The 12,232-nt window shown below is 40.6% G+C and overlaps 2 protein-coding genes across 12 annotated transcripts in view; one reads left to right on the top strand and one right to left on the bottom strand.

Moving 5' to 3' along the window:
• The window catches only part of LOC111242938 (uncharacterized), a 92,225-nt gene that overhangs the window by 30,486 nt on the left and 49,507 nt on the right, over positions 1 to 12,232 (bottom strand). For 3 of the 11 annotated variants that reach the window (XR_015330298.1, XR_002670219.2, XR_002670221.2), the window contains exons 1-3: positions 9,622 to 10,529; positions 7,100 to 7,192; positions 6,368 to 6,475 (exon numbers count right to left, since the gene is read on the bottom strand). The exons of 1 other annotated variant lie outside the window; for it this stretch is intronic. The gene's annotated coding sequence lies outside the window, so the exon portion shown is untranslated. Of the gene's footprint in view, positions 1 to 6,363; positions 6,476 to 7,099; positions 7,193 to 9,621; positions 10,748 to 12,232 lie in introns of those variants that run through there. 7 more of the 11 variants (XM_086993016.1, XM_086993012.1, XR_015330297.1 and 4 more) reach the window with 6 other exon arrangements.
• Positions 10,121 to 11,908, top strand: LOC111242936 (uncharacterized). The gene is made up of 2 exons (XM_022787888.2): positions 10,121 to 10,510; positions 10,952 to 11,908. Exons 1-2 carry the CDS (start codon positions 10,121 to 10,123, stop codon positions 11,702 to 11,704), a joined length of 1,143 nt encoding a protein of 380 aa, XP_022643623.1. The 3' UTR covers positions 11,705 to 11,908.

Here is a 12,232-nt window from a genome sequence, read left to right as displayed (position 1 = left end):
GGATGTGAACGATCTACTACGTAAAGCGTCGGTTCGAGCAGGAACTGTCGTGCAGGATACTTCGTGCAAAAGTGATCGACGAGCTGTGGTGGAAGCCGACTTATTTCAAGGCCTGCAGGTGTTAGCGGGCAGGTTTAATGTAAGTTTACCTCGACCAAATCATCAAAATACAGAAAAGTGTCACGTTATTTGAACGAGGATCAAAATGAAAGATAGAGGCGCTCGTCGTTGCGCGCTCCCACGTCCTAATTATGACCAGCCTATAGCTCTCCTACATTGAGTTGTGGCTTATGGTGAAAAATCACAAGGGTGTCACATCAGTAGGTAGATCCAATCCAACAGAATAGTTAAACTTGCGCAGTTAGCTGCTCGTGAGCTGGGTTATTATTGCTTACAGCGAAATATAATTAGCTTAGAAAAACTTAAGGAGAATCTGCCTATTTACGGTATGTACGGTCCTGGTCACGGGTGCAAGAAGCGATCCTCTCACGAGAGTGATTATAAAAAGTCATGGATCAAAAAAATAGGATCTTTCAGGCACCGCTCTGCTTCTGCAGGCATAACATTTCCAAATGCTAGTTAATGACATATCAAAGGAAATGTTTTAATTCGATATTATACGACAAACTTAAGTGCACACATATACTAAGCAAATGTGACGGACTTCGAAATTTAATTACTTTTGAAGTAGACGAAATTTGGTTGAGCAATCTTCTCGGAACTTTGAAAGTTAAACTTTAACATCGACATCCGGGTTATTCTAAACTTTGAATATGCAAAGTAAATGCATCTGTATGTGTTTTTCATTGCGTGGTCGCGGTAAAGCGTTACTTCAAGGTATCAATAACTGAATATTAATTTTATATTGATATTATCACAAAACTAAAGTCAGTACTTTCAATAAGGGAACTGATTGAGATAAACAGTCATTTTCGCGTCAACAGATTAGTCGAAATTGCTTATAGGGTTACTTAATGCTGATACGCAGCTAGGTATCATGTATATTGCGCTTGAAATTAAATGGAACTTTTGTTCAATTTGGGAAAAATAATATTACATTGTTAAGGGCGCGTCCCGCCGCTAGCAGACGAAATTTGAAGGGTAAATACTTTAGTCTTCTAAAAAACGATTGAAGAGGGTGACCATCGGAAAGGCTTTAGCCAAAGCGTATCGTGTGAATCGTACAAACGTTTTAAAAACACATTGCCGCATTCGAGGAGGCTTTCTACAGAAGCAGGCCGTATCGGCCAAAACTAGTATTTCATATATAACGAATTATGACCTAAATATTAAAACTAGAAAATTTAAGTTAGAAATAAGTCCCCCCCCCATAAGTGGACTCCAAGGCAGCTGGAAATGCGTGTGAATGTATTATATGTGTAATTTACGGAACGTGAATAAACAAAAAAAAACGTTTGGAATATACGGTCTCTGTTTATAAGGCAGAGGTTCAATCTTTACCGCCAGCCGGTGGAAGGCCAGGTGAAGGAGTGCCGTCGGCGTGGGTAAAGTTCGGTAGCAGTGTCGGGTAGGTTCGAACGTAAAATGATGATAATCTTGCAGTGAGCATCAGGGGCAGCTGCTACTACGAGATACCCGCCGAAAATGAAACAATAAATGCAATACGCTAAGTGAAGCTCCTCAGGAGATTCATGTATCGATACGCCAATCGAAAGTCTAGTTATTTAAGAACTTCACTGCTACGTTTGAATTACTTCTTGGATCAAACAAATGAGTATCAAAAATCGGCCTCAACCCACTTATTCTCCGAATACGTGTGGTTACAGGGCTTCTCATGCCAAAAAAAGGCAACCACTGGGAAAACATATCCTCATATAGAATTGAACAGACAGGAGAGAAATGAGCGATTTCATTGGGAGGCCAGACGAGTCTCACAACGAAGCACCGATATTGGGTTAGGCTTTATCCAATTGTCAAGGTGTTTTCCCTTCCGCATCATGGAGACAGTTAGCAACAATTATCTCATTATAGATATAAAGCTTTCTAGAATATCTATAGCGGTAGTTTGTGGTCAAACCGCGTCTAGTGTCTGCAGTTGGAAGCATGCAACTGGACAATTTAAACACGATACATGTAAAAAGTAACAATATAGAACAACTTAGCTCGGAAAGGGTTTAAGTTATTCCATAAGCTTTTAAAAAAGTCATAATCAGGTCGGTAAGTTTAGGTCAATTGCCAGTTAAGAACCCCAAAATAGGTACAGAGGTCAATTATTTATGCGTTTAAAGATACATGCGATTCAAAAACTCGGCAATCGTGCCCTCTGTAGTCAGATTCATTACACAGGATAAGTGACTGACTGGAAAGAAGCCGCGCTCCGGTGATTTGGACAGGAAGTGGCACTCGTCAGGGGCATAATAATTTACAATAGCAATTCAGAAAAATAAAAGCTCTTCCTATTACTAAATCCGTGACAAGCAAAACTTAAGAATAAAACTCCCCTAAAGTCATTGTACATCACACCACATCACTACCAAGCTGTACTGAGTTAAAAGAAGTTAATTATTACCATTAGTATTATTTTATAATATGCTGCTTATCTTATAAGCTTATTAGAAAAAAGTTTTTGATGTACGTGTACGAACAATGGTTACGCAAAGAAATTTATAGGAGTATAGAATCCAGAGATTGCTTGGCGTCAACATTTTCGGTCTATCTCACGCGCAGTTTTCCCACGTGAAACTTCTTTTTGATACGTTTCGAAAAAAAAAAACTGTTGGCTGTGTATCAAACGGATGACCACCAACGCGAAACAGAGATGTCTATCCCAAAACGCAACGCGTCTCAAAGAAGAATGCCCGGACGTGCTACCATCGCAAGGACCTTCGTTCCATCAAGCAGTTCGATAGAGCAATAGCACGTAATCTCTATATATATATATAGTTTCCCCAACATCGCTAATATGTGGCTAGCATTTTCATCTGATCTCCGTCGGTTCTCTATATCCTTCCATAGCATTGGCGTGTTCGCATTTGTAGGCTGCCGTATAAATACTTTGTTGAGTGTAAATTGTCACGCACTTGAAACGCCTTTAAGTTGATCTGGAGTTTTTTACTCTTGCTCAATTTACGAGCAAGAGTAAATAACTTCCACTATAACTAAAGCTTCCATGAAAACGCACCGCTGGAAAGATCTGCGTAAAAAAACATCTGCTCGGGTCAGAATGCGTGACTATGCAAAACCCCCAAAAATGATATTGCCTATTTTCTCAGCGTTTGATTTGCCTTGGGCTCATGTATCCTAGGGTTCTATTATTCGAATGGACTAACAATCTAACATTATTTATGTACCTCCGTACACGGTTTTCTGAATATACAATTAGCAGAGCAAAAAAACTCATTCTTTCGATTTCGCTTTAATGATTAAAGGATACTTCTACGTTAACGTACACCTGTATTGCTTGAAAATGTATTCCTTTACACATTGCCGAAGGCTAACACTTAGAAGGTAGCAAAATGACTTTTTTGTCTGCTGTAGCTTAAGTAATCATATCCAACAGATGCTGCACGTGTAAAATCGTTTAACTTAATTGGTAAGTTATTGAAGGACGTAAGTGTTCCTTTATAGCATAGTATTCGGTTATCCCATATGTTCGCAAAGTGTTTCGGGTCGATTTACTTTTGGCGTTACAAACGATGCTGGGTGAGCAAACGGAGCGGCGGCGGCTGATGTGAGGCCATCTTTGGCTTTTTTTTTGACATCGTCGTGGCTTAAATTGTACAGTTCATTGTTCAGGTGAATTGCACACACTTCCAAACGTGTATATGACATCGACTTTAAAATTTTGTCGCTGAAGAGGGCCAGAGTCGTGAGGAAATTTGCGATTTACCCAGGCCAAACACTATATCCGATCGTACGGCTTGGAAGGCGGAATTGGTTTGCTTATGTTCGAGGTGGCGACTTCAGTATCGAAGACAGGGCGTGCGCAGCTCGGCCCTCTGACTGTGAAGACACTGGAATCCTCATTTACATATGACTCTTGCCCAAATGATGAAAAACGATGACTGGATAACCTATGATAACGTCATTCAGAACAGATCATTGTCCAAGCGTCGTGCTGTCCTTTAAATGAGTGCTAGAGCCAAACCCTATTCAAAAACAGTGGTTACGTACATTTAATAGACAGTTCTTCAATAAGCTTCACTTATAACACCACCTCGATTAAATTCTCTAAACAGCTCGACCGTTCAAGCAAAACACTGAAACATGTCGTCCGGCTGCGGTTATTGGTTTCGATCTCGCTCTTTTTAACAGTCTCCTTTCCCAATGTATGGTAGAAACCCTTTAATAGGGAGAATTTTATACCTTTAGAAGAAAAAAAAGATCATAATGACCAATTTATCGTAACTAAAAATATTACCTCCTAGAAAAGTTGAGTTGAAAAGCTGCCCCAAGAATGGACAAAGGTCGTCCCTAAATCATTCATTGAAGTTGCATGGGGGAAAAATCGTGTTCATTGAAAGTTCTTTCGAGGATTTCTAGGGAAATCCAATAACTAACATTACCAAAATGTTGTTTACGATTATTCCCACATCCTTCTTTGATGTAGATCTTAATGCTCATTGTACAAGCGTTGTTTAAAAGCGATACGGTTCTAAATTGTACCCGCGGCGATACGGTAGTTTACGTCGTACGTATCATACTGAGCCAGGCGTCTTAGCGCGTCAGCAATCTACCACAATTTGTTCTCAGTCATCAACTGAACGATGTTAGATTGATCATTGGTTATAGCTTCGATTATTATGAGCTTCAAGGGACACACGTTACTGTCACGCGTTTGCCTACTGAACTTAGTTACAAGTAGTGATATTATATCGTCGGGAGACCACCGCGATAGATTTGCCACACTGATATCGATAGGAATCGTTTTTGGACCACTCGTTACTAGTGGAAGGTAAATTTGCGGAATGTACGATGGATGAACTGGCACCCCCAAGATGAAGTGGATTTATGATTATAATTTACTGCTACTATTTTATATAACGTCCGGAACAAATGATTCAGTCATCCACTAGCCGTTGTTGATCCGAGACGACAGATAGCTTTCATGTAATTGCGACGGAGCTTTACGCGCAAGATCGTCCGTGTCGCCATAGTATAGGTCATAACGATGTCATTGAAATACTTGTTTTTATGAGATCATTTTAAGACGAGCTGCCCTGCACTAGAAAATCCGTTCAAAAAACAAAGCAGAGTTTCATAAGCTACCGATGGAGATGATCTCTGATGCCTTACGAAAAATCGACTTTAGAACGCAATGCGCCGGCTGAAACGCCCAAGTCCGAGATATCGGTCTTCCATATTCTATGAACACGTCAAGCTTTCCAGCAACGTTTTGACTGATTCCTCTGTCAAGTGGTAGAGTATCTCAGAAATGAACGGTGAAGACAAAATATACACAAACGCATCCTCCTCTCACTGTGTCAAATTAGATATATCCGGAAATAGTTTCCGGAGCGGTTTCCCTTTAGCTTGAACTTCGTATTCCTTTGATGACCAACTGTCTACTGGTCAACTTACTTACCAGCTGAGGCATTGTTTTGTACTACACATATGTACCAGGAGTTGCCGTTTAAAATTTAATTACCAAGATACGCGAGCCGATTTTAAGGTCCTAAAAGGTTCAGAGCAGAGATCTAAATACACGAAAACGAACTTGCGGTAAATACACTTACATACCAATTTTGCATTCGTTTACGTTGTCCACACTTTCGAATTTCGACATCAAGCAATGCTGAGCTTAATTATGAATAAAATTGCAAATAGTTTATTTAGTATCTCAGTTCAGGCTCTGGGTTTCGTCCGTAGAAGTCAGCTATCGGATTGTTCTAGAAGCGGGTATTTCCTGATAGTGAAGTAGCTAGTCTAAACAGCTAAATTACAGTCGGTAACTAATGCAATTCCATGAACTATGCTGGTTAAGTTATGATCAAGGCACCATACGTTTACATTATGTCGACCGATTAATCAACCGCTTTCGCTTAAAAGCTCAGAGCACTCGTCGATAATGTTGAACTGCTCCATTACGAGGCTCGGTTACGGGTTCATAACTCCGATAGCGAAGCTACTGGGACCTCGTCGAAGGCGTCCTTATGGCCGCATCAAAAGCACCCATATAACTATGGGCGCTTAAAGGCTTGCGAACGGGCCGTCACTGTGCGTATTTATTCCCGTACATGTCAAAAACTACAAAAATAACTAGTCACAGGGCAACAGTGCACTCAACAGTGGAAGTAAGCAGAATAACGTTACATATGTACGGGGGTTCATTGTATTCAGCAGAAGGAAACGGGGTGTTGGCATACAGAAATTAAAAGTATGATAAAGAAAATTTGACATTACGAACTGTAAGCGACTTCTGGCATTTTCTCCCGCGTTATAAGGGGGCAGCCTGTTCGTTGGGGTGCCACGGCGGTTGCTTAAGGACGAGATGCAATACAAGTGCAAACACAATCTGTAATTTTCAAATAAATTGATAAAGCAACACATTCGTGTTGAATATTTATTAGCACCTCTGTGTAAATTTGAGTTAAACTTAAGTTAATGGAGGAGAAGCAAAAGTTCCAAGCCGACACAGTCTTACCGGTTTAAAATGAAGACTATATTCGACAATCGTAATAAGTACGAAGAATCATAGAACAAGTACTCTTTAACATTGAGCTGATCGTTATGCTTGCTATTGGCTAAATGCCTGTGTACAACATGCGCAGTGCAGAGCGCGCCATAAAAAGCAGGTGCATAGAAATTACTGATGGTCTCGGCAAGCGAATTTCGATAGGACCGACTTCTCAAACATAAATATCAAGGTTACCATATTTATCAAATAAATAAATTGCATAGGTTTGAGGTTAGGGCCTAAAAAATCGACACAACTCGCTTCTTGCTGAAACTTTTGCAGTGGTTACCACCGTTGCCTGCCCGAGCCAGCGAAGGATGTGCGGATCTTGAAGGAAAAATCATTCATCTACGTTAAGTACCTACCACGATGGTAATCAGTATCGCAGAGGGAGGTTTGAATCCATAGCTAGACAGACATCTTTGTATCTGTACGAAGCAATATGATAAGTTCGGGACTTACCTTGTTCAATCAAATTTGGGCTTATTCGCCAACTAGCTTACCACCTTATATTTACAAACCGGGTTCTATGTGATGTACACGCCGTTGCGTTAACTGGAATTTAACACATACACACAAATTGTATGAACTTGAAGCGCCAGTATTACTTACGCGACTATTACTAATGTTGCAGGAAAATCGAATGGGCCCTTGATCAATGGTCGTCGTAGAAGGCTATCTTCTGGTATCGTATAATCGGAATGAATTGGTTCTACAGTTAGAATGAAACCGTCACACAAAGTTTGTGGTGTGTCTTGTATAACCAATAGGTAGGCTGCAGCTGCTATGCGCCTGGTCTTAGAAAGGTAAACTTTCCGACCTATTTATGAAGCTGATGAAGAGTTTAGGGCACGACTTCTCACTAGAATTGTCCCTTTAGAGTGTTCAAAAGCATCAAAACCACTAGTTTGAAGAGACGGAAAGATTATCTAAGCTAATCAGCCAACGGATTTCCCCGTGAGTCTGATATTCCTTTACGTGCACGTAAATAGCTCGCATGTTCGCCGTATTTTTTCACGAACTGATAGTCGTTTTAATAAAATCATATAGATCAGTTCATACTTATATATATCGTGAAACCGTACATCGGTAATTAAGGGTGTAGCGAATAGATCTACGTTTAAACACGATACAATCGAATGACATTGTCAAGTACTCGTGTGGACAAATGACGTTCGAAGAGGCGTACATTCTAACCAAAACTGATTAAGATAATAATAAGAAACTCGCCCGAACAACAAATTGTTATTTCGGATGCGTGATTGACTCCCGAATAGCTGACATCGTAAAAAACGGTAATGGAAGTGGCTCCGCTGGCCAGGACCCCACTTGGTCAGTTAGTCGCGAACGAACGCCACAGTATTGTTACTCGTGTATTCAAAATGTAAAATTCATTGCATTTTATGGATCCCAACCAATTTTTCCTGAAGTCTGAGCGTTGCATTCTCTCCCCACGAAACATTTGATCTCTATTCAGTACTTTCTAACAGGTTAAGCGCTGTGGGCACGCTCGGGTTCGATCCCAGATCAGTCTGTACCCGCAGATATCTTTGCTGGTTAAATATGTTGTGAAACTCCTTAATTACTCTGAACTGGGCCTTCAACTTAACAGTTTAGAGTTTAACATTGGGCAACGCGTACGAGTCCATTCTAATCTTTCCCAGACTCCTTAAAACTCCTTCATTAGCAATCACGACCCGTTGTTGTCTATTTGGTTTTGTGCTGGCTGCGAAATTCGTTCGACGGATGAATATTTCTTGGTTAAATTTTTATGGGCAGCACAGCCTTCCAGTCGTATAGGTCCAGACATTCGATGTTTCTAATGATCAGTGCGTTTCCTTTTAACTATCTGAATACGGACAGTTGTTTTTTTCTCAGTTTCAGAGTTTTCAGAACGGAAATGGCTGATTATCGATGAGAATTTGCTTTATGCGAGGACAGTCCTCTTCAGATGCAAAATCGAACATTGATAGGATTCGCTTTGCTATTACTTTGGTCTTTGCAAGCTGCTCCGCTACACAGTTAGTATGAAACTTACTTAACATCTCCATAGTTGACGTATCGTTCTATAGATGCCGTCAAAAGAACGACAATCGCAGCGTGCACAAGCGCTTAAATACTGTAGGATTCTCTACGAACCAACGACAATAAATGTCGAAATTTCAATCTATCGCTATGCAGTATTTTTTAAATTTTAAATACATTTTTAAACCTATAATGGCGTAGTGTCCGCTAGCCAGGGAGCGGATGGTTACGTTTGAATATTGTTAAGAACAACTTGTTAATTTAGGTTTCACAAACCGGCCACGAGTTGACGACACAATGGAACTTAGGTCCTGTCAGCTCAAATAGTAGATTTGAATTGTACCTCTTGAATTGGACCATTACTTTTCGTCAGGCGATACCGACCTTTAACGCGATCACGTTCAAAGATACAGCAAATACGTAATGGCTGAAGTTGTCGCCCACTTAACTCGATTTAACAATCCGCAGATAAAAATGATTTAAGGGCTATTTTTAGATATATCTCAAGCAGTGTTTCGCAGCGTCACCACATTCACGGTAACGATTATGAACATGGTTAATGATCTACGTATATTTGAACTTATTTACTTTAATTCTGGTGAAACGTATGTCTCATTTAGCCGGCCAGCGATCGTGCTGATAACTTAAGTCACGCGTTGGCCTAGCAGTGGAACTACTTAGACACCCCAACTTTTAAGAACATTTTCAGTGATACTTTCGTGTGAAGAATGTCTCGTTTTACCGACAATTCTTACAACCTCTACGAGGCGCACAACTGTGAAAAATAGATCGGTACCTAGACACTACTGATAATATCTAGAATGATACGTTTTTTTTTTGTTGTTTAGTAACACGTAGGTTCTAGATATTAGGTTCCAACATAAGTTATTTCGGTTTTTGTCAATTGCCTCCCCTCCTCAGATATTGCCTGCTGAAAATAGTTTCGTTTTCTTACAAACCTATGGTGAACGTATTCCGCCTCAGGTAGAACACTTCAGATGAGCTATGTTAGCTGAGCGTCAAGAAACAACAAGTCTGACCGTACTTTTCTATCTGGAATATGCTAGGCTGGATACAGTTGCTGTAGCACTTCGAAAAAGTTGAGTCCCTCATCGTTGTCGCACCCTATTGATGAGTGTATTCCGTTGATGTTCCCGTTAATTCGTACGCGTGGTAGTGAATAAGAGGTACACAATGGCTAGAGTCCATATAATAATTTTAGGAATATCCAACTTCCGCCGAAGTTAGTTAACACGAGGCAATAACAAATCGTGTTAATGAGCAACTGCGTGGTCTAACGTTGTCTACTGACACTTGTTAATTAGTACTGATAGCTGTAGAGTACTTTTTGTCTACTACACGTAATAGCTTGTACTCCGTTGTGCGGTACTACTGAAGTTTTAAAAAAACCGCTGTGGATCGAGAATATCTGTGTATTCTGTCTAGAACAAGTGAAGTATGACATACTTTCGGAACCTGAGCAGCGCTATCACCGGCCTGTACGACCGTACGGTTGGAAGACTGCTTAGAGGCGGCAGTGAACAATTCCATGTAGCTGCGTTTAAGACAGATCCAACAGTCCGTCAACAACCAAGCAGCTCTTATCTGGTCGGGCATAGTGAAGACGAGATAGTAGTCAAACGTCGAACGATAGATCATTTGTTCAAAATCGACCCTCAAGGCCTGGAAAGAAGGAGGCCCCTTGCTGATCCGAGTCCGTTACGGTTTCCAGAGACCGAAAGAGGGGCAAATACAGAACAAGAAATCTCTGCTTTCATCCAGTTGTTTCCTCATATCGTCAAAGAGCTGGTGTGGCTTCACTATGTTGAATATTGGCAGAGCATTAAGGTACGTAATATTCATAGTATAAGTTGTGAATGCGAAATTATGAGGGCCGGAATTTAGTGTGTACAAAAAATACACTTGAACTTTTTAACCTTTATACAGGTAGAGTGCAAATTAGTCAATTTGATAGTTTTTCTCCAAGCTTCCTAAAATGGCGATGCAAGAGACCTAACGGCGGAACGCGAATTGTCAGGAAATCGCATCGGGTGCATTAATTTACAGTACATAGTACTGCGTGTTGATTTGGATGGAAATACACGATTTTCGCAGTTCTTAATTTGCTGAGTTTAATAAAATTGGTACGTCCGATAGGTTTAACAATGGTAAAACAAGTTCGCCAATGCAGCCAAAGAATAAAACAGTTTTAGTAAGATACAGAACTCGACTTTGCCTACCCCCCAATGATGTAACCATATGACCTCAATGACGTAACTATTTTCACAGGAGAAACCAATATTCGAGAAACTCTACACGGAGATCTTGCCCAACAAGGCCTTTAATTTTCGAAATCAGGCATATAGGCTTGAGGTGGTACAGGCTTTGCAGGATATTCCTGCGGGCTGCTTCTTAGTATCGTCAGTGTTGGATTTATTCAAGTCCCTTGTGGCAAATTTGCGTTTCCGTATTTGTGGGGCACAAGCCGACGGTCGTGAGTTAGCGTCTTCAGATTACAAAGCCATTTTGACTGTCGTATTCGATGGAGATGAAAGGTTCGTAATAAAAAGCGACGGATGGTCAGAGAGCCTAGAAAAGAAATGGGTGTATGGGCTCCCTCAAAAACTAGTTGCAGAAATTGAATATGGGCCGAATAAGTATAAAATGGAGGTTAGCGAAGCGCAGCGTATCGAGTACCTAGACGTATTTCGCATCATATTAAATGGTAGAGAAGAGAGTTGTGAGGTCGAGGCAGCCAGTGAAGCCCCGCCACAACAAATTATCGCCGTTGATTGTCCAGGTCAGGTTCCTAAACAGTGGTCAGTCGCTGTTGACGTTAAATGTGAACTGATCGAGAAACCCGTGACCTGCACGGTAGAAGACATACCTGAAGCCTCTGCACCACAGATAGAAGTACCGCAGGTTGCCAAACCAATACAAGAATATTTGACCTCTAAGCCCAGTAGTGAGACAGATGAGCTTTCGTTGGTGAGTAAGATCATAAGTAGGATCTGGATTCTTGCGCCAGTAGGACACATGTAATGAGAATGCTGTATAATATCATGGCAAATATTCAATGAGATTTAACGAGGAACCTAACTTCGCTTCTACATTTCTGGATAATTGCTAAGGAAAAAAGGACCATTAATCTATCGCTTAATGTAACTGTAAACTAGCTATAATAGCACAGAAAATGACAGTTGAAAAATATATATGCAAGGTTGTCTAAAAAAAACGGCGAATTTGTTCTTTACATATAGAGAACGTTTGGTTTTACAGAAGAACCCTCGCCATTCGACAGTCCACGGTTTCGAGTAAGAAGCTGGTCCAATACACTCAGCGTAATAGATGTGTAGGTGTTTGCGAGAAACTTGAAAGAGGCGTAGGTTCAAAACAAAGCGTAGGCAAATCGAGCTTTTGCTGGGAGGGTCCAGACATCTGAAGTTATTGCTTAAGAGCCTACCTAACGTACAACTGAAAATAATAATTTTTTAAGTAGGGTATGTATGTATGGGTAGAAAACAAGCATGAGTACTATTACGTTGTTTCGAGATAGTAGGTCCACTGATC

This window comes from Varroa destructor, unplaced genomic scaffold, assembly GCF_002443255.2.
Source record: "Varroa destructor unplaced genomic scaffold, Vdes_3.0 BEIS01000001.1, whole genome shotgun sequence".
Taxonomy (NCBI): Eukaryota; Metazoa; Arthropoda; class Arachnida; order Mesostigmata; family Varroidae; genus Varroa; species Varroa destructor.
This window is presented reverse-complemented; position numbering and strand designations above follow the sequence as displayed.

Excerpts from the sequence above, each read along its gene's own strand:
- LOC111242936 (XM_022787888.2), top strand. The coding sequence starts at position 10,121 with ATGACATACTTTCGGAACCTGAGCAGCGCTATCACCGGCCTGTACGAC. Across the intron at positions 10,511-10,951 it reads AATATTGGCAGAGCATTAAG|GAGAAACCAATATTCGAGAA; the intron begins GTACGTAATATT and ends CTATTTTCACAG.